We start from the raw sequence: 26350 nt of genomic DNA on the forward strand, positions 1-26350 counted from the left end.
CTCTGGAACAGTCTTCCTAACATTGTCCGGGAAGCAGACACACTCTGTCAGTTCAAAGCCAGATTAAAGACACATCTCTTTGACCTAGCATTCACATAATACATTATAGACTTCTATAATTCAATGTTAGGCTGCATAGATTAGGTCAGCCGGAACCGGGAACACTTCCCATAAATCCTGATGTACTTGTTACATCATGAGAAGAATGGCATCTAGTCTAGAATGGGTCTAGTAGAGACCAACTAGTCTCTTCCTATGGAGGATCCCTTTCCCACTCTACAGATAAAGCGTCGTCGGGAAACTCAATTTGCGTATCTACCCCGAATTGATAAAATAAAATTCTGTATCAAAAACTAAGGAAACACCAGTAATTTGTTTAGGCTTGGTTTGTAGGGAATAACAAACCTGCACACATATATTCAAACGCACATAACTATAGAACCAATTCTTAATGCGCATGTGAACGCCATCAGCGTTTATCACAGGTTCGCGTTTAAAGTCTGTGTAGAGAAAATGGTGTCGTCTTAGCGGCCCCTAATTTAATAACAAATGATCGTTGCGACGGAAGCGAATCAATCAAAACTAACTTTAGCTGGAAAATAACTTTATTAAAGAACCACTATAAAGCCAAAACAATCTCTGTTACCTTAAATTATACGTTTATCTCTGTAAAGCTGCTTTGAAACAATCTACATTGTTAAAAGCGCTATATAAATGAAGATGACTTGACTTGACTTAATAGCGCCCCCTAAAGTATAACAGTGAAAACACGGAAACTCGTAAAAACTCATCAATGGCAGGATAGCGTTTTCTCATAAAAGACGAGATAACTCATCAATAGCGGGGGAAGAGTTAATGCACGAACACACAACACAACTTTTCAAACCTGAACAGATTTTTACAACGCAAGGCATCATACACTTGCAAACTTTGGAAATGGTTACAAGAAAACTGGGCATCATACACTAAACAACTTAGGATCACACTATCACACCAGACTTTCACTCCGAACACAACTAACTCACGTAAACAACACATGCCTTGCTGCTAGAAGACACATGACAGATGAAAGCAATATGTTCTAAAATTGGCTCAAAAGAGCATAAAATACTTCCACCATATCCTGTATCAAAGGGAGTCCCATAGCACAGGATTGATGTGATTTGATTTTGTTGTGAATGGATGTACAATTTGTTGTGTTCATGCGTAAATTATATTGTGACAACTATTTTTAAGTGTTGTGTTTTGACGTAATGTGTCTGAGAACAGAAGTGATGAGTGAACAAGATGGATGAATTTGCTACTCTTGTCTCATGTGCTTTATTGCTACTTACTAAAGGTGCTTGACTTGACTTACTCCTGACAGATACCACAAATTGGCGACGAAGACTAGGCTTTATTCCCGCTGTCGCTGGTCACGAAGACGGCTGTTGCTAACGTGACTTGTCCAAGTTTTTTCCTGCCTTGCGCCGTTGAGCCTGCTATGCCGTTCAGCAAATGGCTGCAGATTTCTGAAAAAGATCTGCGGGTTATTGATGCTACAGGGGAAGCTTGGCCGGACGAAAGACAGAGATCGGTCCTGCTTCACTGCCTTCTCACAGACGGACAACAGATTTTCTACTCATTGCCCAACACAGGCACGGCGTATAAGATGCAGAGGTTGCACTGAAAGCCTACTTTGTGAAGACAAGACAAGACAACAAGTATGTTGCTTTGCGAGAGCTTGTTTTTCATGCGAGTTTGGTGCCAGTACTAATGAAATGATTCACGATCAGTTAGTAGAGAATGTGCTTAGCCTAGTGCTGGGCGGTATGACCAATAATGTATATCACAGTATTTTTCAAATTTATACCAGTTTCATGGCATATGAGTGTTTTTTTTTTTTTTTTTAAGCATGACTAGGTGTTAACCACATTTTCCACTGATTCAGAGAGGAAATACTGCAGTATATTGACTCAGCATGCCCTGTTTTACTGTCATGAGTGAATATTGTAGACAAATTCCACACTAGTATTAATTCAGGTTTGCAAGGCTTTTTTACAACCCAGATAGCACCGACTATTTGATGTGCATTTTACATCTGGAAGACGTATTTTTAAGAGTGTTTGCTCATCTGCAATACGTCTATAGGACGTTTCCTGTCAGATGTCAAATAGACGTTTAGAAGATGTCTTTAAGATGTAATGATTTAGAATGTATGTTAAACTGACATCTTCTAAACGTCTATTTGACATCTGACAGGAAACGTCCTATAGACGTATTGCAGATGAGCAAACACTCGTCTTCCAGATGTAAAATTCACATCAAATAGTCGGTGCTATCTGGGAAAGAGGTGCCAGCAGGAGGCGCTGTAGGAGCGGCAGAAACAGCGGTTTCCCCGGTAACGGCTGTACACAAAGCAGTTTCCCCGGTAACGGCTGAATACAAAGCAGCAGCGCTCATAAACGCTGCTTTATCAGGAAAGATAAAGAAAGATTAATGAAAATGACATTGAAACTTTTCTAAAGACAGTCAGTTTCCTTCAAACATACATTCATATAAAAAACACCCGCGCCGCGTTTTGACTTTGAAACGTGCAGTGCTCATGTGTATTCAACGATGTCAAAGCTTTTTGGAAAATCTATTTGTGGCGGGAAGTGTTGATATTGTGAACCAATGGATGGGAAACACTGTAATATAATTTGACAGCTATCAATTATAGTTTAACCCATCCATCTTCACCGTCACGCTTAGTAACACATACAGCTGTTCCTCACCACAGTGCAACAGTGAAAAGACCCTCTCAAACAGTGTCGCGCCGCGCCGCATTCCCATCGTTGTTCAATCCTGGTCCTGGGGACTCACAGCTCTGCACAGTTTGTATGTCTCCCTCATTTAACACACCTGATTCAGATCATCATCTCGTTAGGAAAGAGCTCTGAACTGAACTGGGTGTGTCAGATAAAGGAGACATATAAAATGTGCAGAGCTGTGGGTCCCCAGGACCAGGATTGAAAACCACTGGTTTAAGCGACATACACCAGTATTGCGGTATATAAAAAATTCATATCATAACAAAAATAAATACCGGTATTCGGTATGAACTGGTATACCGCCCAGCACTAGCTTAGCCCATGAGAGACTTTTACTAGAAACTGAGTTGTTACAATAGCAAGCCAGATTGAGTCTGCTACCGATCTGGATAAATTCACTTTCGGCCCCGTGCAAGCGGTGCAGCACACGGTTAAACACAGAACAATGGCCACCTCTCAATTGTGCTCAGGTGGGGAAGAGGGAGTGATGCTTTCTCTGTGGATCGAAGGCAAACTTAGCTAACGCTGCGAACCGCCCGACTGCAACTGCAGCATCCAGGAAGTGTTAAGAGTTTAGACATCACGCTAACCTGCTGATCAGCACCATCAAATACGCATGAGATACATGCAATTTTATTACCAGAAGTTGCTGTACTGTTCACTGAACATTCAGCTCGTATTCCCAGCATTACAAGCACAGTGTGTACTATATCTACTTCTGACTCACAGACTTGTGGTGGATTTGGTGGTTGACACTGGGTCTCCTGTATCTATCCAGCACTAACGCAGTTTCACGTTCTTCATGCCTTCTGGATGAAGATACAGAGCAGAGACTGCGCAGCGAGTTGAGTTGAAAGAGTTTAGCGATTTGGAGAAGAGAAAACTAAGAAACGAGCAATACGATTAAGGTGTTTACATGCCTTTTTTATTGCGCCACAGTTTAATGTGAATATGTACTACGATTATGAGCTTAATCGCATTAGTTTAATCACAATATTGCCAAAATCCCATTATAAATCGCATTATGAGGGTGCATGTAAACGCAGCTTTAGACTAGGCAAAGGTTCACAGGAGGAGAGGTAATACCTTCAACACACTGTGATTGGCTTATCACGCTATCACTATAGTTTTGTTTTCATATTGATAGTGTCATGCGTCATACTGATATATGCATTTAACCTGCAAACTGTTTAAACATCAAATACAGCTCGAAGTTACTGGACTTCTCCCGCAATTCAACTGGTCACAAGATACATGACAACCAATGCCATTCACACAGCCGCACAAGTGAGGACCACAAAACCACAAGTCTGCTATTTGGGACTTACTGGAAACAAATCTTTGATGAAAAAGGAGGGTCATTATAAAAGTATATAAAATCGCATGGTATGTTTATTAAAGTATTTAAGAAACATAATATCAGATAAAATGTTTGCATCAGTAATGTTTTCACCATTTTTCCACCAGTGAGAACTGATAATATTTTATAATATTTGATAATATCCCTATAATATTTTAGTAGGTCTGGTATACTACCTCAAAATGGTGCAAGCTAAATATTTTATTTAAACTTTTAATTTCATTTATTTTTTAATTTGCATACAGCCTTTTATCCATTGGTAACAAGTTTGAATGCTTTGCAGAAATACAATTTTTTGAATTAAAAATCCCCCCCACCCCCAACTCTATTCCTGTCGGTCTCTTAAGCCAGGTGATGAATGGGAGAGAGATAAATGAAGCACAAAACGTGTCCTTCAACCATGAAGAAGTTCTTCAGTTTGTTATCTCTCATGAAAAGCTCAGGAGTGACTATAATGTCTGGCATTGAGGAAGACCTTTGCCAATGACATTACCCAAGGCTATCAAGCAATAAACATTCCCTGCAACTCCTGCGTCAGCAGAATGAAGCACGGCATGAAAAACACTAAATGTTTCCAAGAGGACTGCGTTTTAGCAGGAAGACTACAATGATTGCAGTCAATTTCATTTCTCAAAATACTTCTTTTGTCTTGTTATACCTCAAATGCTGAGAAAAACAAACTCAAGAAATTATATTTTTGAATCAAGAAAAAACATTTCATGGTGGCCGGCAAAAAAACCCTCTCAATATTGTGAGAGTGACAGAAATGGAAAATTACAACTGGATAATATTTTACTGTCTGAACACAGTTTTTTTTTTTTTTTTTGTAATGAATTAACCAAAAATAAATAGCAAAATTGGTACAACACGTCCTACCATGATGTGCCCGCAGTTGCACTTTACAATTTAAATAATTCTCACTACGGTAGCTTTAAAATAAAAAAATATATACATAATTATCTTAAAAATAAGCTTCATTACCTTTATACAAAAAACAATTCTTTAAATTTTGTGGTGAAATATGACCCAACATTCACACAATGACCTGTTTAAAAAAATAAAAGATATCCAAGATTCTTAACAAGAGAAGATTTGTCTAATTTTCCATTCTAATGTGCTCTCCTCCTCATCTGGACAGCAGGGTGGAGAAACCATTCATGACTTATTTTGATGAACATGTCAGGTACTCACGCAGTCTCTATTTTTTTAAACTCTGGGATGGGTTCAGGTTTTCTGCGGAATATCAGCCAGTAGATGAGCAGGCCAGCGATGAGGGAGAAGAGGAAGAGGTCCAGGTTACTGAAGAAGGGCTCGTCCTCCTCCACCAGCTCCGGCTGGATGGAGGGATCGGGCTGTGAGTCTGCCATTGATACGAGGAGCACAGCTGCATTAAGACAAAGCACATAACATACACTCGTTACAGTCATGAAAATGTTGGATCATCTAAAAAGGACATTTTGACTCATCCATGTAAGGCGCAATCACACATTTAGTAACCTTGCACGACAGTTTTATCTGAGGCAAACTAAATATAAATAAAAACCAAGGTATGCACTAGTCTTGCCACACAATACAGTATGATATACACGTTCTAAAAGTCAAAACTATTAATCTTAATCTATTAAACTTTTTTTTTTTTTTTTTTTTTTAAAGTGCCACAATTTGGTTTGGTGGTATCCATGTTTAAAAAATGAATGAATGAGTAAAAAAATAAATAAAAATTGTGTTAATTTACACACTTAAAGTTTATTCAAAAAGTGAGGTGTCCGAGTAGTGCCTGTGTGCAAAGAATGATGACCTCTGATGTCCTTAACAAAAAGGAGGGTTCAGTCATAAGATTTGCAAATTAACCATAGACGGGGTTTCTGCAAATTAAATGTAATGCTTTTTAATGCCTTTTTTTAATGCCATTTTTTTTAATGCCATACATGATCCATGACTAACCACAGATATTATAGATATTATATATATATATATATATATATATATATATATATATATATATATATATATATATATATATATATTTGTGCTGTCAATTGATAAAAAAAAAAAGAACTCAATCACATTTTTTTCTGTGATTAATCGCAATTAAAAACACTTACATTTTTGTAGGTTTTTATCAAGTTTATATATTTTATAGTGTAATAATTTCACAGGTAATCTCCTAATTAATGTAGAAAAAGCACACAGTATATTTTAAATACTTGTCTAATGGCATCTATATAACGGGGACACTATACTGCCAAAAGAGCACCGTCCTTCGGATGAGACGTTAAACCGAGGTCCTGACTCTCTGTGGTCATTAAAAATCCCAGGATGTCCTTCGAAAAAGAGTAGGGGTGTAACCCCGGCATCCTGGCCAAATTTGCCCCTTGGCACCTGTCCATCATGGCCTCCTCATCATCCCCATATACTGATTGGCTTCATCACTGTCTCCTCTCCACCAATAAGCTGGTGTGTGTTGGGCGTTCTGGCGCAGTATGGCTGCCGTCGCATCATCCAAGTGGAGCTGCACATTGGTGGTGGTTGAGGAGATTCCCCCATCTATGTAAAGCGCTTTGAGTACCCATAAAAGTGCTATATAAATGTAACGAATTATTATTATTATTTTTATTATTATTATCTTTTTTATGAATGAAGGTCAGTCTCACTGATACTAATACTAATATTGATGTCTGGATAAAAATTGTTAATAGTATAAAATTTTCTTCAAAACTATATCTACATTTTTAATGCCTGTAGGATTAAAATTGAATGCTTTTTAATGCTATTTAAGGCCTTAATTTTTGCAAAGTTCATTTAATGACTTTTAATGCTTTTTAATGCCCCGCGGAAACCCTGCATAGAACTGCAGCACAGGCCTGTCATTTTTTACCATCTGGTTCAAGCCACAGATATTTATATCACCTCTCAAAAGAAGGAAAACAACTGCAATATGTGAACAAACTGCAAGTTTAGGGTTCCATACAGCACCAGCGCTATTGGCTAAAAGTGGGAGAGTCTAAAACAAACACTAATGTACTCAGACAGTGACCTTAAAAGATCAAATTCAATATACATCTTATTGATGATACAGGCAAGCAGATGAGCCAAGAATATGAACGCAACACACGCATTTTGCATTTAAAAAAATAATAAAAAATCTATGGGAAAACATTTAACGTGAAACTTTGTGCACTGCGTTCATATTCTAGGTTCATCTGCTTGCCTGTTCAAATTACTCACGGTTCGGTTTTTAGCACGGTTTTAGGGTTACGGTCTCGGTGCGTTCAGTATGTGTTATGTTCAAGGGAAAAAATGACTACTGTCAAATAAAAATAAAGAAAATAAGAGGTGCATACTGAATTTGGTGTTTATTATTAGAAGATCGCTATCGGCCGATAATCGCTTTGGGAAGTTTGATCTATAAAGGCCGATCTCATGTTGACGACGCATAAAGCCTGCCGTGAGAAGTTCGCCATGACATGCAGCGGCGCCGTAAAATAAGCATAATGCTGAAGGTGACGGACAATTCATATTTCTTTATTAAATAACTTAGAGTGAATTTGTGAATAATTTCACAAACAGCGTGAGTGAATCACAGTGCACTCTCTCTCTTTCCCTCTCTAAATGCTCAAATGGCTTCACATCAGCACATCGCGTCTGCGCTATAAGCGGCTGCACAGTTGACACAGGAAGTGTCACATTTCTTTTAAAGCGCACACACATAAGGCCGCCTCACAAACAGCTCGCGAGTACCAAATTGCTTCGGGTTTGTCTTAAGTGAATGTATACAGTTGAGAAAGTTGTGTAACAGTATACTGGATCCGTGCAGCTCTTAAAGTGACAGCAGCCTAATAATCCTGCGCCTGTCTCTGGTTTTTCTTTGTCTTCTGTTGTTTGATTTACATCACTGCACTTGAATGACTAACTTTTGTAACCTTAATTGTAAGGATTAATCTTATTTAATTTATTCAAGGAAGACCATCCAGTATTATTTTACATTTGATTCCTTATTAAATGTCTTTAGTAGGCTATCTCCTACCTCAATACCACCATTATTAGACCTACCTGGGAAAAACAAAACAAAACTTAAAGCACGGTTTATTTTATTTGTGTCTTTAATCTATTTGATTTATTTGTGTTACTGCTTGTAAATTGTTTATTTGTTCTTATTTTATTACTGACTGTTTACTTGTCTTTTTTGTGAATTCAATTCAGAGTTTGAAACCAGGCTTGTGCTGTGTGTTAGCCAGTGCCCCACTGTTCAAACATTTAGGTGAGATAATTATATATTTTTGAAAAATGTCTAAATGATGCCCCCCCGACGTCACGTGAAACCTATGAATTAACTGCTGTCTCAGCAGGTATTGTTGTTCATTTCCACGGCAAAATCTTTATTGAAAGCGCTTCTCGTTTAATATGGTTGCACGATGTATCGTTTAGCATTGATATCGCGATGTGCGCAAGGTTTGCACATTTGTGCTTGTCATGTGCAAAGTCAAGTATAGGGGTCATAGTTGATACGTGATCAGCTGACCCCAGGTTCAGAACGCATGTGACTCACAGATTAACTGCAAAGTTTAACCATCATAGGGTGAAAGTTTATCGTTTGCATGTGTCCCTATAATGATATAATAACTGTTGTTATCAAAGTAAATTTCATTCATAATTCTCCCGCTTTTAAACCAGTATAAAATGTCATACTGGTATTGCCACACATAATCAGTATAACCGGTCTGTTACCTTATATCATGACAAGCCTAGTATGCTCAAACAAATCCGCTCTGGTTTCAAGCATTATTCATTCATTTAGCTATTCAGCCTTACATTCACGACTTAAATGTTACTATTACTTAATGTCAAACCAAACTGATCCAAATAAGCCAAACCATCAATGAAATTAATATCCAACCTTCTTTATCACCTGATGGCAAACAACATTACTTTTATCTCACTCTTTGCTTATAAACATTGCCATGTTCAGCCTACAAAGTCCACATCACCACCATAGCAACCGGGCTCCTATACCAACCTATCAGTGCGGTAATATTAAGAGGCATAGAGTTTCACTGTCATCTGAGGGAAAGGTACTGTAAAAGACATTAATACTGGAACTTATTAAAGTCATTGGAAATAGAGCTGTTCAATTTTAAAATAGCCAAGCTGTGTTAACATTACTTATTTCCACCACATAAGAAAAAAAATCATGCTCTGGTAAATCAAAATGATGAGATGAAAAGTCAGAATTATGACATACTAAATCAAAATTATGACATAAAAACTCATAATTATGAGATTAAAAAGTCAAAATTATGACAGAAAGTTTTAGTCATAATTTAGGCTAGACTTTTCTTCTCATAATTATGACCTACCAGATATGCTTTTTTTCTTATGTGGTGGAAATGGGCTTTCATAGACGTGCATGCTTTGTTCTACAACATAAATTACATAATTTTAAAAGCTCAAGTTGTTGACATAGGAGGAGGACTATAAAGGTTGTCAGATTTATCAAGTACATAAACTCAAATATGGGAGTTGTTGCCTGTATGTTTAGCACTTCATTTTCTTATAAAATACAGCAGCTTTAAAATTACTGGCCATAATGCATGCTCCCATCATGAAAATAAAGAGGAACAAAAAATTGTGAACCTTGCATTTGACAAATCTGTCAAACTACGTGTAAAAAAAAAAAAAAAAAACTGCTTTGTCAGCATCAGGAACATGCTAAACATGATGAAGCATTTCATGCGTAAAACTGACGTGTCTCGGAAGACCAAACTAATGGTGATAGAAATGATTGGAGTCAACTGCAAATGATCTCTAGAAGAAAGAAAAGTGCAGTACACCAAACATCTTTGCAATACTGTTGCACATAACAAGCATGATGTTCCAACTCAGATTTTGATTACATTTATTTTGTACACATAATTACTATTGTATTTAAGTATAATCATAGCATTTTAGTTAGTTAATGCATGAACTATGTGAAACTGCACTAAATATTCACATTTCACACTTTTTTACATTTAAGGCAAGAAGTTCACAATATGCATCATCAACATTATGTGAATCCATGAAGCCAAATGAATGACTTCCTCAACAATGCAGAAAACTACTTATTAAATTACCAAACCACAGAGTATATTTTGTTTATATAGGCTAACTGTAAACGTAAAAAAATATGTGGAAATCAATGAGCATACTAAAATGTTGAGCAAACATGGGAAATCTAAACTGTAAAATAAACTCAAAACTCATTAGATGTGTAGTTTGAGGTCTTTTTGATTGTTTACTGTTTCTATAAAACTGAAGAACAACAAACTGAGAACTAAAGACACACAATACTAATCCACTGCAAATCTTTAGCGCAGAAAGTTGACTTCTATGTTGATACCAACTTTAAGAGAGAGTTTTAAAACACAGAAGTTTGCGAAAAGTTCTTACCTGCTCCCTTCAGTACTGACAAGAGATTCACGCGATGCGGAAAACTGATGTGATGTCACTCCTCCGTCATCCACACTCGACTGGTCCATTCCGCTGAGAGGGGGGAGACCAGAAAAATATTTGTAAATGTATTTTGCGTGGATAAATAAAATTATATTTATCTGTAGTGATTATTTTTTTGTAGTTTCAAATATGTAGTAGTGTGTCCTTATTTCGCGTTGTGGTAGTATAAAGCAGTGTAAGTTTTACAAAAAGATATATCCACCTGATGAAGCAGTGGACGCTTCTAAAAAATGTTTTGTAACGCTGCACATGCAACGTGAAATAATTCATTTCAAAGTGCAACGGGTTAAGGGTGATGGTTATGCAATCAATAGGATGGTACAACATGTTTTCACGTCCCTGAATCCGCAGTAAACTTTCCTCCGTCGTGAGGTTACTAAAATATAACGACGTGAGACAAAAAGTTTGTCATGTATTCTAATAAATAGGCTAAGCCTACCTGAATTGCCTTTCAATAAGGTGAGTATTAAATCAAAGTTGAATCTCTCATATAGACACGTATGATCAGATTATGTTTGGTCATGAAATTAGAAAATTAATATGTTTAATTGCAAAAGTGAAATCTGGAATGGGCTTAAATGTGTTCCAGATGTGTTCCAAAAACGCCAACTTTTAATGTAAATTATTCACTTTTTTATTAAATGAACACTTAAGTTTTGATTAGTCAGTCTAACGAACTTCTGATCATCTGGTCAATCTAAACCTTTTATCTCGATTTTTCTTTATTATTTACATGGTCCCTTAGGGATAGTTCCACACCTCATGCTATGTCAATCCAAACCCATAAGCCTTTGGTTAATATTTGCATTACAAATGAAAATAATGACACCTGAGAGGTTACCCACTGATCAAAGTTACGTCCAAAAGACGTATTTTTATGTCTTTGTCATACATTTAAAAAAGACATCCCCTGAAGAGCCAGAATGAACATTTTTATTACATCTTTTTATGACGTCTTCCGAATGTCCGATATTCGACCTCTGTGCAATGTTAAACTAGTTAAAATGTGGTCTTTGTTGATGTATTTTTAACGACGTATAACCTTACGGAACAAAGATATATTTACATATACTTATGATCAATATATTATATGGTGTAAATATACTGAAAGATATATGAAATAATATATTGCGTTAATGTGTTATTACAATATATATTGAATAATACATAAGGAATTGCCGCTTTTCATTTATTGAAAAATGTATTTACAATATATTTACACTGTAAAATATAATTAGTTGAGTGTACTTAGAAAAAGTGGACAAATGTGGAAAACGATTGCCTTAAATTTCTCAAAAGATGTTTTACTCAAAGTTGTTAGTTGTTAATACCAAGACATAATAGTGTTGGGACAATGATAGACTGTGCATTTATTTCTATTTATTAAACTGAAACTTAACTGAATAAATAAATAGAAACATCAACTTAAAGTAGTTAATAGACATCGCTGCAATAGATTATAGCCTTTTAAATAAAGCAACATGCAGCATATCATCAGTGTTTCTTGGTCTTCTTCTAGACTCTTCAGCACAATGGTGAACCACAAAACTCAGACAACAGAAACCATTTAAATCCCAACAGAACATTAAACACTAACAGATCTCTCAGGATCTCAGCAGAGATAGAGTAAACACTAAAGCAAACACTGATCACCATAATGGTGACTGTAAACGTTATTATTTTCAATAAATCATCATCATTTAAACCTCTGTTAATTCTCAATAATAACTTCTCTAGATGTATGCCAGAAATTAAGTCAATCTGGTTAGTAATAAGTGAAGCTGGTAGTGTTTAACCCTCCTCTGCTGAGATCTTGAGAGATCTGTTAGTGTTTAATGTTCTGTTGGGATTTAAAGTGTTTCTGTTGTCTGAGTTTTGTGGGTCACTGTTGTGCTGAAGAGTAGAGTCTGTTCTTCAGTCCAGAAGAAACATTGAGAATATGCTGCATGTTGCTTTATTTAAAAGGCATGTAACTGTAATGCAGAGATTTTTTAAATGTATTTATTATTTAATCAGTTAAGTTTCAGACTTGCACAAAGTATTTGAACAAATAGAGATAAATCCACAGTCTGTAATTGTCCCAACACTTTTCAGTTATTGTCTCATGTTCAACACAGTAGTCCTTCCTACTCCATCTCTGCCAGCTCCACCATGGTCTCTTCTAGAGATCAACCGATGTTTTTCTGCTGTTAAAGTATGTTTCTATAATCGGATATTGGTTTTGTAATATTGGATACACCAGTAAATGGTCTTATTGAGAGTAGCACATAAGACTGCCATTACAGCACTGTGTCTGATGGGAGACGAGTCAACAACAGTGTGCATAGGTAAAGTAACTTGCTTTGCTTTAATTAATCAACTTTATTTAACATAACAGTAATTATTTGCACGGATCCTGCGCACATATATTCAAACGCACATAACTATTGAACCCGTTCTTAATGCTCATGTGAACGCCATCAGCGTTTCTCACAGGTTCGCGTTTAAAGTCTGTGTAGAGAGAATGGTGTCGTCTTAGCGGCCCCTAATTTAACAACAAATGATCGTTGCGACGGAAGCGAATCAATCAAAACTAACTTTAGCTGGAAAATAACTTTATTAAAGAACCGCTATGAAGCCAAAACAATCTCTGTTACCTTAAATTATACGTTTGTCTCTGTAAAGCTGCTTTGAAACAATCTACATTGTTAAAAGCGCTATATAAATGAAGATGACTTGACTTGACTTGGATCAAATGTGTTACATAAATGCTCGATATGTAGTTAAAACTTGGCACTAAGAAATGGAGACAAACTCACAGAGTCACGTAATATGTCATGTCATGTCCCAAAAAAGTAACTTTGCATAAATTAAATGAAACAGCCCTGAATCAGTGCCCTTGCAATGATGTATTCACTGTTTTGTTTGTTACTTTCCTGACAATGTATAGCCAACTTATTCCAATGTAGCGGTCTTCTCTTTTAAAACTATAGTAAATGATTACGTTTATGCAAAGTCGAAAGACTCCCCTGCTATTTATTTATTCTACATTTGAAAACATTAACCTTTGTAAATGTATTGTTCCCATGGTTAATATTAGTGTTGCTGCTGCTGTTAGACATAAAAAGATGTTTTATTTGTGTAATATGGAAGACTACTAATTTTCAACACCTTTTTGTTTTTAAGATGACTAAAAGGAGGAAAAATCCAAGTATGGACTTAGTTCACACAATCATTACCAAGGGTGGAAGAGTGCAAAGAATTCCAAAGGAATGTAAGCTTGGGGTTAAAAAGGCATTAAGACATTCAAACTACATCTCCCAAAATGTTTGAAAAGCAGACAAAGTGGCAGACATCTGATGCCTGCTCAAAAACACTTGACATGATGCTTACAGTGATAATTGCTACAGAAAATCAACCTCTCACAATATTTGGAAAGAAAGGATTTCAGAGATTCATGGCTGCTGCAGAACCAAGAGATACACGGAAGAGTGAAACGTTCTACTGCACAGAGTTGTTAACCAGTATTCACAGCAGAATAGTTGAAAAGGTTAAAGTGCTGCTAAAGCCTGATAAAGCAGATTATAACTTGGCTTTTTCCACAGACTGCTGGTCTGGTGCAACTGAGGGATTCATGAGTCTGACATGCCATTTCATTGATGATTAGTGGATTCACAGACAAGTAATTCTGAACACGAAGCAATGATTTGATAACACACTGGGGAGTGCATTAGTGAGGCATGCTGGAACAATGGTAAATTGACAAAGATAGAGCGGTTCTTGTTCGCAGGGACAGTGGTGCTACCATTTTTAAAGGTATGAGAATTACTGACGTGATCTGCAGTGCCCTCACATTACATCTTGTTGTCAATGATGGCCTTAACTTACTTAAGAGTTGTTCAAAATATTATATTAGTGCTGAGAAGGTGTGACACCCATTTTAATAATTCATTATCAGCCAAACAGCGTCTAGCACTGATCCAGCAGGAGCTTGGCCTACCTGTACAAGCCATCATCCAGGCCGGCCCAACCCGATGGGATTTCACTTAGCACATGGCGGTCAGGATGCAAGAGTAAAAATGGGCTTTGAACATATATGCTAAGTGAGCATTGTGGGTTCGCCAGCCTAAGCATTGGAATTTTCCTGTAATATTGAGACCCTTGAGATGAGCCACTACAAAAGTTCAGTGTCGTTCATCATCCCGTCTGTGGTGCCCCTCCTCTCGTGGGATTAAAACAATGAAACAAGAGTTGTTGGAGAGTCTCAACCATCAGTTTGCAGAAGTGGAGGAGGTGAAATATGTGGGCCTTGCCTGTCTTCTGGATCTAAGATACAAATCACATGCATTTTCATGTGACACCACCCTGGTCATTTGATTGCAGTACCCTTTCAAAAAGGCCCCAGGCCAGAAGAAACTGATTGATGATATGTATGACACTTTACTTGGTGCTAGCTCTGAAGTTGCTGGGTCTAGACTTGAAGGAGGGCTTCAGCAGTATCTTCTGGAACCAATAACTGATGGATAGATGGGCAAGCTACTTGAACGGTGGAAACAAAATGAGAAAAGAGATGAGGACACTGAGAGAATAGAAAGTGACTGAAGAAAGAGAAGGCATGGCTAGAGACAGGGACATGTGACACTACCAGTCAGCCACCAGCCAGTCAATTTAATATTTAAAAAAATATATATACTGTATATAAAAAGACAATAAAAAAAAAATCACCAAGAAAGCAAAGGCAGCAAGAAAATAGGGAAAATGCAGCTCTTAAGAAGACAATGAAAATTGGGGACACAATATTAACTTTTTCAACAGACCAAATTAAGGCACTAGGCAGACTAATTAAGGCACTGGAGCAATGGCACAGTTAAGAAGGTGTTAACATTTCAGGAATCAGAACCCTGCAAAGAAAGATGCAATGTGTTAAATGTGAGCCTGGTCTGTTAACAGAGGTCCTTGCTTTCCTAAAATTAAAGGAAGATGGATTGACAGTCCTTGAAAGGAAGTGTGCGTTGTCCTTGGATGAAATGTCAATCACTCCAAGTGTGGAGTTGCACATGCTCACAGGCAAAGTCTCTGGTCACTTTGACAAAATGAAGGTTGGTCTTGCTCCCAGTCTATCCAGTAAGGCAACAAGTACATGGTGCAGCAAGAAAGCCACCTTCTGTCCTACCTGACTAAAGCAGTGTTCATGGTGAAAGTTGATCATTGGTTCGATCTGATTGTGATCTTGCCATCCAATTAAAGCCCTTGCCAGCATGTGAAAATTTTTGGGACTTTAGCTTATTCACCGTATCCCCCAGAGTTAGATAAGTCCATACATACCTTTTTCATCTCCGTGCGTGCCATAACTCTGTCTGACGCACCCACCGCTAGCCTAGCTTAGCACAAAGACTGGAGGTAAACGGCTCCAGCAAGGTCACATGAGACACAGCCATCTAATAACGTATACATACTGGGAACTATATTCTCTGAAGGCGAAGCACTGCTACTTCTGATTTACTCCAACTCTGAGCGAACTCTCTGCTCCTTACCACGGGGCTTCTCAGGTCCTGTGAGCAAATCACTCCGCCCAAGTACTTCGCCTTCTGAGAATATAGTTCCCAGTATGTATACGGTTATTAGATGGCTGTGTCTCATGTGACCTTGTTATTTGTACATGCTGTGATACAAATCACAACATGTAAATAGGAAAATGTTGGCGTTATTTTGTCACTTATTGGGAGCAGTGTGCTAGCTGGAGCCCTTTACATCCAGTCTTTGTGCTAAGCTAGGCTAGCGGTGTGTGTGTCAGACAGAGTTACGGCACGCACGGAGATGAGAAGGGTATGTATGGACTTATCTAACTCTGGGGAATACGGTGAATAAGCTTAAGTCCCAAAAAGTCGGCGTGTTCTTTTAAAGAGTTCAAGACAGGTGCTCTTTGTCGTCCCTCCCAAGAAGGAACTATTTAGGACTAAGACCAGTTCCTCCCTCATGGAGCTCCCCAACTCAGCCACTCTCCTGCAGGCGTCCATTATGCTGTGGAGTACACAAATTAAAACACTTAAAAGATGCACATCTTGGAAGTAAGAGCCAATCCAAAAAGATTTTTAAAAAGACCAACAGTAGCCAAGCTTCAACATCCAGCAACCAGCTAACAGCTCCAGAGGTCGAATCCATTGGTCGTTGCAATGGAAACACTTGGAGAAACCATTGTTCCAACACCAGCCATCACCAATCCTCCACCTGCCAGCAACCAGTCAACATCATTGACCATCCACCAGTACCATCATTGGTCATCATCATTCCTGACCAGTTCCATCATTGATCCTCACCCTGCCGCACTCCTGACACACATCATCACTGCAGTATGATTCCTTACACTTATTATTTGTAATATATTACATATTCAGTGTCACGTTTGGTTTTGTATCAGATTTAGGTTTTCATGTCACAGTAATGTTCCGGGTTTTGTCATGTGATTTCCTGATCCTGTCACGTACCCCCTTTGTGTTATGTTATGTCTCTTGTCAAGCTTTGTTAGTGTAACCCATCGTTTGTCAAGCCTGTTCTGTTCATAGTCGAGTCTGTTCAATTCTGAAGTCTGTTATGCCTTGTTTTAGTTTGGTTTGTATTCTCTGTCAATAAACTGCTCATGGGTTCGCATTTAACTCACCTTCAGTGGACTTGCATTACTTTCAGTCATATAATCTTTAAATGGCAGTATAGTACACATTTAACATGATTCCTTTGCTGGCTCCTCAGAACTCCTGACCTGCATTATTACTGATGCTCCATTACATAGCAGTCCTGGGGGTATTCCAGAAAGCAGGTTATGTGACATACCTGGGTTAGTTAAGGGTAAGTAAGTGGATAACCTTAACTTTCGGATCCAAAAAACGGAGGTAAATATCAAAGTATGTAAGTAGCCATAGCAAATTGCTCTCTGAACATAACCTGCTCCTGTTCCAGGTTTAGTTTACTCTAGAGATGTTCAGCGCATGCGTGCCCTATTGACGAGGCTCCAGTGGGCGTTACAGATTGCAGACTGCTCTCTGCAGGGCCTGTAGGACCAGACAAAGATCCCAAGAGGGGATGAGGTGAGGTCTAGGATAGCTTAACCTAACCACCGTGCACTCTCAGGAACCTAACGTCAGGTCATGCTTTCCCAAGGACCTGTCACCCACCGCGTCGTGGTCAGATTGTGCCCTCCCTCTGAGAAAGAAGGTCCTTCCTTAGAGGAATCTGCCAGGGAGGAGCCCAAGCCATCAGTGTGAGCTCCGAGAACCAAGACTGGTTGGGCCGGTGCGATCATTAGGACTTGTTCTTCTTCCTCCCTGACTTTGGACAGAGTCTGTGCAATCAGTGCACCTGTGCAAACCCCTGCTTCCCCTTACAGGCGTCGCCCTGCTTCCAGCTTCACGGGGTCCCCTGGGTGCCCCTAACGCTTTTTTTATTATTATTTAAATAAGGGATAATAATATAGGAATTAATAAGAAATAATGAATAAAAAAAAATATTATTAATTATTAAAATATTCAAAAACATTTAATGAAATAAAGAGATAGAAATAAGAACGGTAAAAGTCCTAGTCTTGTTATTATAAAGTAATCATTTGAAGTATTTGCACAATTATTATTATTATTTTTTTTTTTAAATATGCACACATTCACTCGTAATCGTATGTCTCTTAATTTCTTGTCTCGTTGATATTGATATTTGGGCTAGTTTGGGCTATTTTGTTCAGTCTTTTTAGCTATTTTTGACCGTGCTGGTTCTGTTACGCAGACCTGGCACCCCTGGTGTCACTGCATCTGCAAGTTTTCGTGTAGTAGCAGAAGGACTGAAATACTTTTAATGGAGCTGTGCTCCAGTACCTACTGATGGAGACTAGAAGCGCCTCTGCATGCAGCAGAGATCTTGCACTGCATTGCGTCCCCCTCTCAGTCTCTTATTGATGTAGCAGCGCATCGTGCCAGTCCTCCAGGAGTCGCTGCGGAGAGGATTCGCAGATAATCGCCGAGTTTGCGGGCGAGGAAGAGGCAGGCAGGAAGAAACGGAGCACTGGAGCACCGCGTTGAGCTGAACATAATCAAACATGTCAATATTTACACCTACAAACCAAATCAGGCTAACAAATGTTGCCGTCGTGAGGATGAAGAAAGGAGGGAAACGATTTGAAATAGCCTGTTATAAAAACAAAGTGATGAGCTGGAGATCTGGAGCGTAAGTCTGTTATGAAAAACTCATTATATGATATTTTTTTTAAATAATGTGTTTATTCTGTTATTATAGCTATTATAACAGTGTTAAAGTCTTGAATTACTTATCACTATTGGATTTTTGCGTACTTTTGATTGTTTTTGTTTTGTTTTGTTGATATTAGATAGAAATAGTAGCTTTTAAAGAGTGCTCACACTATGGTACCAACACTTATCAACTAGCACCAGGTTCACATGTTTTCTACAGTCCATGGTTCACGCATATACTGTGCAGTGCGCATGCGCTCATCGTGTTTTCACTCATGACGCATTTGCAGTGCGCAGCTGGCTCGCGGCTGTTTACTACAAAAACAACATTTATTCATTATTTTTATTTCAAATCCAAACGTGTCTTTTACACTGTACAATTATACAATCTTTCATATACGTATTCACGTTTAAGGCAAGACACAGGTGTATAAAAAACAACAACTAATAGATCATTTGCATACATTTATAGAACAAAAATCTGAACATTGGATGAAGTCAGGTTAAAAATATTTTTTTTTATTTATTTATTTTTTTTACAGAGGAGATTTTGGATATCTCTTTGTATCACTCCGAAATCTGAAAATACTGTCAACAGCCAGAAAAAGAAAAGAAAAATTCAAAGTAGTATTAGTATAATAAAGTATTAGTAGTAAAGTATTAGTAATAAAACTTTTATATCAAATTATATATGAACTAATCCCCTTTGTAAAAACCGGCTTCAGAATATAGATAGGAATAAAACTGTAAAGTTTGGTGTATGTAAGTGCTGCTTCAGCAAAAATACACTCTGTGCGGAAACGATCAAGTGTGTGTTTCTGCAGGTTGGAAAACCTCTGGCGCAAGACCTTTTTTCAGTGATCAAATTAAAAATAAAATCTTTACAGTGACTTGTGATTAGTGTCTCAGTCCACATCACATTCACGCTGGTGTTTTTAGGAACCCAGACAATATTAATAATGAAATTATACTCAATAAAGTATTCGATATTATTAATATAACCTCTAATTGTAAAAAAACCCAAAAAAGACAGACAGAAATATATGACTATATATATATATATATATATATATATATATATATTTATTTTTTATTTATTTATTTATTTTTTTCACTAAGTTACTAATAATTATGTCCTTAATTCTTGACTGACAAATTTTAAACCCTCAAGCTGCACGTGTGTAAATGAACACACTGGGCTTTTCGGTCTAAAAACTCAGTCTTTTTCTATTTGAAAAGCTGTATAGTAATATACTTTTAATTTTTTTTAATTTGATGCAGTTAATTGATAGCTTTTATCAACCCACAAACTCCCATTTGGGAAAGGAATTTGTAACGTCATTTGATGGAATTTCATGATCACTTGGTAAAACAATTAATCATTTTCTTAAGTGACATTAATGTAACACACAAATCAACTGTACTTACAGGGAGAAAGATCTTGATGAAGTCCTGCAGACAAACACAGTGTTTGTGAATGTGTCTAAGGGTCAAGTGGCGAAGAAAGAGGACCTGTCAAACGCTTTTGGCACAGATGACTTGACAGAAATATGCAAACAGGTCAATTTACAGACTCTATGATCTGTGTGCTTCATAATACGAAGATTGTTTTCATCATTATAACAGTGTATTCAGTTGACACGTTTTCTACCAATCCTTAAATGTTTCCACATAAATGGGTTGTTTTGACTTTTATTTTCAGATTTTATCTAAAGGAGAACTACAGGTGTCAGACAGGGAACGACAGAGTCAGCTGGAACAGATGTTTCGTGATATTGCAACTATCGTGGCAGAAAAATGTGTGAATCCTGAGACCAAACGCCCCTACACAGTCAGCCTTATAGAGAGAGCGATGAAGGACATTCACTTCTCCGTCAAGGCAAACAAAAGCACTAAACAGCAGGTCAGTAGACCTTGATCATGTGACGATCTGTGAAACGTTTAGCTGCACACCAGGTTAATTACATGATCACTGAAGAGGTCACTAACATCAAATGATGGTTGTTTGTAACGTTTGATAGCAGGGCTTGACATTAACTTTCACTCACCAGCTACTGTGGCTAGTGGTTTTCCAAAGTTACTAGCCAATCAGCATTTTCACTGGCCACAATTTTGACATTGAACTGCGATATTTTTTATATTTTATCTCATAATTTGGCAGCAGGTTTATTAGGCTGCTGTCACTTTAAGACCCGATGCACAGATCCATTACACTGTTACGCGTGTGTTTTCTTTCTCAACTGTTTACTTTCACTTAAAACATAACTGACCATTTACGTGAATACTCGCCAAGACCAGCTTTTTGTCATTATTTTGTGTGTATTCGACTGTTTAAGCGCTATAAGCAGCACAAATGAACTCAATTTAGTTCTTAGTGGTGGCTTTATGCGCACAAACTTTGGGTGTGAACCCAAAATCTGTGGGAATGAGAAAAATAATGCACAAAGTGGCTAGAGGAGTGATTGCGTTACACGCCACTGCTGAAATCCACCCGGTTGGCGGGTGTTAATGTCAAGCCCTGGTTGATAGTAATATGGTCTCTAAAAGGGTACGTTTACACGACAACGATACGCTTAAAACTGAGAAGTTTTTCCTTTAAGTTTTCCACTTACAGACGACACCATTGTCAAAACGATCCTCATTCACACGATCTGCGAAAACGACTAAAAACACTGTATTCTGCGTTATAGACTGAACTATAATTCAGACTGAACGTAATACACGTGCATGACGTCATCGTCTTCTTCAGAGATTCGTGTTTTTGTTGTTTTCACGGAGACCGCTTTCAAAAGCCTGCACTGTGAAACCTGTTTTCAAAAGTTTGTGTTTTCAGGCACACAATATGCCGTTTTTGTGTTAATGAAAGGCCAAAAGCATAAAAAGTTTAACGTTTTTAGTTGAAAACTGTGTCGTGCAAATGGCCCCTGAGAGTCTGAGACTGTGATACTGATGAAGGTCAGTGCCGCCCCTCCAGGCTCTTGAGGTCATCAAGCAGCTGAAGGAGTCCATTCAGATTCAGAGAGCTCACATGCGGCTGCGCTTCGTCTTGCCAGCCAAGGACGGGAAGAGACTGAAAGAGAAGCTCAGACCGTTAATAAAGGCAGTGGAGGACGAGGACTTTGATGATCAGCTTGAAATGGTAAGAGTCTTTAGGGTCAATTTATTAATTCATTCATTTAGTTTTACACACTAGATGTCAAGGACGCAACCAAATATTTAACCAGATATTATTGGTCTATAAACGAGGGATATGCCAGCATGATCAACTAATCCACTAGTTATCCAACAACCGACGAGTTGATAAGTGAGTTTAATATGTTTAGCAGTGGTGCGTTAAATTAACATTATTTTTTAAATAACAAAGATGTAACTTTTTTGTGATTTTTAGCATCAATTTAGTATTTCTCTGCAGTCTGTTCTGTTTTTTTTAAAGATGTGCTACTGTACTTGCTTCCGGCTGTCAGTTAGAGCAAGTGTTATGCTTTTATAAAATAGTTGCAGAAGAAAAAAACGAACTAGATGTAGATGCCCCACGGCACCAGAACTAGTGTTCTGTACCAATTTCGATACATTAGCAAAAACGCTAGGACTTTTTTATTAACTAACAATAAAGATGACTAAATACTGTAACAAATGTATTGCTCAAGGTTAGTTTGTTAGTTAATACTGGTCCTCTTCGGTCAAAAATGACCGAACACTTTTACGTTTTGAATTGTTTGCATTGTCAAAAAAATTTGTTTTGCTTCATCGAAATGGGATGACACTTGGTGACTTTTGTTGTATTAGCAATGTGAACACACAAACAAATCATGGACATGATTCGGATATGTTAAAGGGTGGAAAAAAAAATAGTCACACTTGTCTCCTTCGCGGTCAAAAATGACCGACATAGGAAATTAATGGGAAATATGAAGAAATATGAAAACTCAGAGAAACTTTTGGTGGTACAAAATACAAATCAGCCACTGTGCAAAAAAGTGCACAGCAATGAAGGGGTGACACTCTAAAACACAGGTGTCAAACTCAGTTCCTGGAGGGCCACAGCCCTACACAGTTTTGTTCCAACCCTGCTTCAACACACGCACACCTGCAGTTTTCAAATAAGCCTGAAGGACTTGATTAGCTGATCCGGTGTGTTTAATTAGGGATGAAGCTAAACTCTGCAGGGCTGTGGCCCTCCAGGAACTGAGTTTGACACCCCTGCTCTAAAACATCAAGACTGCAAATAAGACAAACCCCCCCCCCCCCCCCCCTACACACACACACACCCACGCACACAAACACACACACACACACTCACTCACTCTCTCACACACACACTCACTCACTCACTCACACACACACACAAATAAACTGGTAAGACTGCAACAGCAAATTTTGAGAATATGTTAAATAAAATCAATAAATGAAAAAAATACGAAAGAGACTCTCTCGCTCAAATGCACACACACACACACACACACACACACACACACACACACACACACACACACACACACACACACACACACACACACACACACACACACACACACACACACACACACACACACACACACAATAACAATTGTGTTTGCTCTTATTTTAGCCTAATAGGTGTTCCTGATATCTGTTGCATATGCAACAATACATAATACTAATAAATATTATTTTAACTATATACATACAAACTGTAATTATTCTATTAAATTTTTATTCCTGTTTTTTAACCTATAGTTTGATAATGATTGTTTGCTGTTGTTATTTTATTATTTTTTTAGCTGTTAGATCATAATTGCTGTTCCCTTCTTAATTTTTATTACCATTTACAGAATTAAACTGAATAAAATACCAATTTATTGCAAAATGTCTGTATAAAGTGTTTTGAATTATCACTATCCATCCCTTATTTTGTTAGATTTTTTAATGATCAAATACTGAGTAACAAAAATGCTTGCATTGTGTTCCCTTTCTAACCAAATATTATTGATTGATTGTAATCATAATACAAAACCTGATACTTATCTAACAAAAATACCTAAACCTTGACAAAAAGTAGTCTTTCAGAATGTCTAAATATATATCTAAATAAAAAAAAAACAAATGGAGAAAACAGTGGGCCTCTCTATGTATTTATATAGGGAGCTACAGTATAGCCTACAGGCGGTTACATGACATTACACCCGTTTTAAATTTTTTAATGCCACTGGATGGCGCTTTTCTCACTTCAAAAAATGGATTTTACTGCACTCTATTTAAATGTGAAATGTTGCATTTATTGAAAAAATAAATAAATAAATAATTCTAATGGAAAAAATAGCTCATAAAAATTGTATAATTATTGCATAGTACTATAGAAACCTTTCAAAATTCTAAATAATAATCCAAAAATATTATTGAACAAAAATACATTACATTGGTTTTCCTGAAAAAAAAAAGAAAAAAAAAAGTTACATTTTAAGGCTTTGGTCACTTTTGACCGCGAAGAAGACAAGTGTCTCCTAAACGAAGAGGACCAGAGGGTTAATGTTAATTAATGACACCTTACTGTACTGATGTGTTGACGATAATTATAAAATATACATTTAAACACCACGTAGTCTTCAAATATTTATAAGTAAACATTTATAAAAAGATCAAGTTAAAAAAACTTTAATAAAATGAAGGACAAAGAAACGCATACACATTACATATAATTTAATGCACTTCTATTTAAAAAAAAAAAAAAGTCCCGTCTGTTGCTATCATTTGTCATTCATTGCCATTTCGGATTCATTCATGAATTTAAATACAGTTCATTTTCAGTGTACTGAACCGCAAATTGCAGTAATGATCATACTAAGAAGGACAGAGGGTTCGGCCCTCCCGAGCTCAACAGCGCCCCGGATGGAAATAAATGGAAATAAAAGACTAGTTAGATTAAGCAGATTTAATGTGGCATCTAAATATCACATACTGGAAATGCATATGCTATTATAAACCGGTGTTTATATATATATATATATATATATATATATATATATATAGATTAAATCTTGGTATTATATATGTTTCCCTTAAGGTAATGGTGTTTCCTGTCTTTTCAGGTGTGTTTGATAGATCCAGGTTGCTTCCGTGAAATTGATGAGCTGATCCGCTGTGAGACTAAAGGAAAGGGAACACTGGAGGTGCTCAGTCTCAAAGATGTGGAGGAAGGAGACGAGAAACTGGAATAACCTCTTCATTAAACTCCAACACATTAAACTATTGCCGATTCATTTTACATGGAGAGCCTTTTTTAATGAGTTATAACACTTTTTGCATCAGTATTTTTGCAACTGGAACAGGCTTTAGTAACAATTCTAAATTGGTAAATAATTTAAAACTGTTCCCAAAAAGACAACATTTTGCATGGTTGCAATAATTTATTTTCTGTGAAAATTTGAATTGTTAGATTAATAAGAGATATAATAATAATATACATTAAAATATGCAATGAAGCATTGTCACCAAGTCCTTATGTTATCATTTTAATGCTCATTTTGCTCATTTGGTGCCAGAGAATACTCCTTATAGTTTATCAGTTAGCTAGTTTTATAATTGAATGATGTAAGAAAAATATATTAAATGAATTCTGTCCGGGAACGATATAAAATCATGTTGAGGCTACTTAATTGGATCACTTAAACATAAATTCATGTGATACTGAAGTGTCACGAATAAAATCTTTCCTGGCCAAAAATGGTTAAAAAAATAATAATAGAAGAAAATAAATATATAGATGCAACTAAGGGGGCTTTCACTGTTTGCTGCCCCTCTCAGCGTTGCTCTGGTTTCACACTCACTTCATTCTATTGAACCTTTGAGGGTGTGTTTCGTTCTCGGCGGCGCATGATAGGAAACAGAATGGGTGAATATAGTTTTATTTTAATTTTATTAATTTGGTGCTGTTATCACAGCAAAGTGAACAACACTTTTTTTTTACTGTATACGTGCATTGCATGAAGGCTTGCAAAGACTCTTTTGAGGAGCAGCATCCAAGTTACATCATCAAACTGTCATGTGTTTTGTTGAGCTAATGCCATCGTTGTTGGCTAAAACGCATGCGCTGGTTACTTTACTTCCTGAACGAGTGCGTACCTGAGTCAGAGTTGCTTTTACAATAAAGGTGCTCTAAGCGATCCCGGGAGACGTCACTTCCTGTTGACGAATTGTTGTCAAACAAAACGGAGGCTAGCTAGACCCTCCCTCCTCCTCATCCCGTCTCCTCCCTCCTCCCCTCCCGTCCGGCATAAAGTAGTCACTACAAACAAAGTTAAGTTTTACTGATACTTCATTCAATGTCGCCAAGTTAGATAAATGCTTTTATATATTGCAGAACAGAGAAACATTATCTTAAAATCGTTTCGCCACCTGAGGTTATAACTATAGCTCCCATACAAGGACGCAATAATAGCACGTTAGCTTCGAGTTTTCCCGTGAGCATAAACAACGGCGGCGGCGTAAACAAATTTAGTCAAAGTTGTCAATAGCCTATA

The 26350-nt window shown here is 37.3% G+C and overlaps 2 protein-coding genes across 2 annotated transcripts in view; one reads left to right on the top strand and one right to left on the bottom strand.

Annotated features, from left to right (window-relative positions):
* porb (P450 (cytochrome) oxidoreductase b) overlaps positions 1-10667 on the bottom strand; it is a 43113-nt gene extending 32446 nt beyond the window's left edge. The window contains exons 1-2 of the mRNA XM_079885601.1: positions 10582-10667; positions 5344-5536 (exon numbers count right to left, since the gene is read on the bottom strand). Of these exons, the coding sequence (XP_079741727.1) occupies positions 5344-5519 (176 nt within the window). The 5' untranslated portion in view covers positions 5520-5536; positions 10582-10667. The remainder of the gene's footprint in view (positions 1-5343; positions 5537-10581) is intronic.
* A 7919-nt stretch (positions 10668-18586) lies between these two features.
* sbds (SBDS ribosome maturation factor) lies at positions 18587-25321 on the top strand. Its single transcript, XM_079885618.1, has 5 exons — positions 18587-18831; positions 20285-20414; positions 20557-20757; positions 21829-21993; positions 24920-25321. Exons 1-5 carry the CDS (start codon positions 18704-18706, stop codon positions 25046-25048), a joined length of 753 nt encoding a protein of 250 aa, XP_079741744.1. The 5' UTR covers positions 18587-18703; the 3' UTR covers positions 25049-25321.
* Positions 25322-26350: the final 1029 nt, after the last annotated feature.

Source organism: Squalius cephalus (genome assembly GCF_949319135.1).
Source record: "Squalius cephalus genome assembly, chromosome: 11".
NCBI lineage: Eukaryota > Metazoa > Chordata > Actinopteri > Cypriniformes > Leuciscidae > Squalius > Squalius cephalus.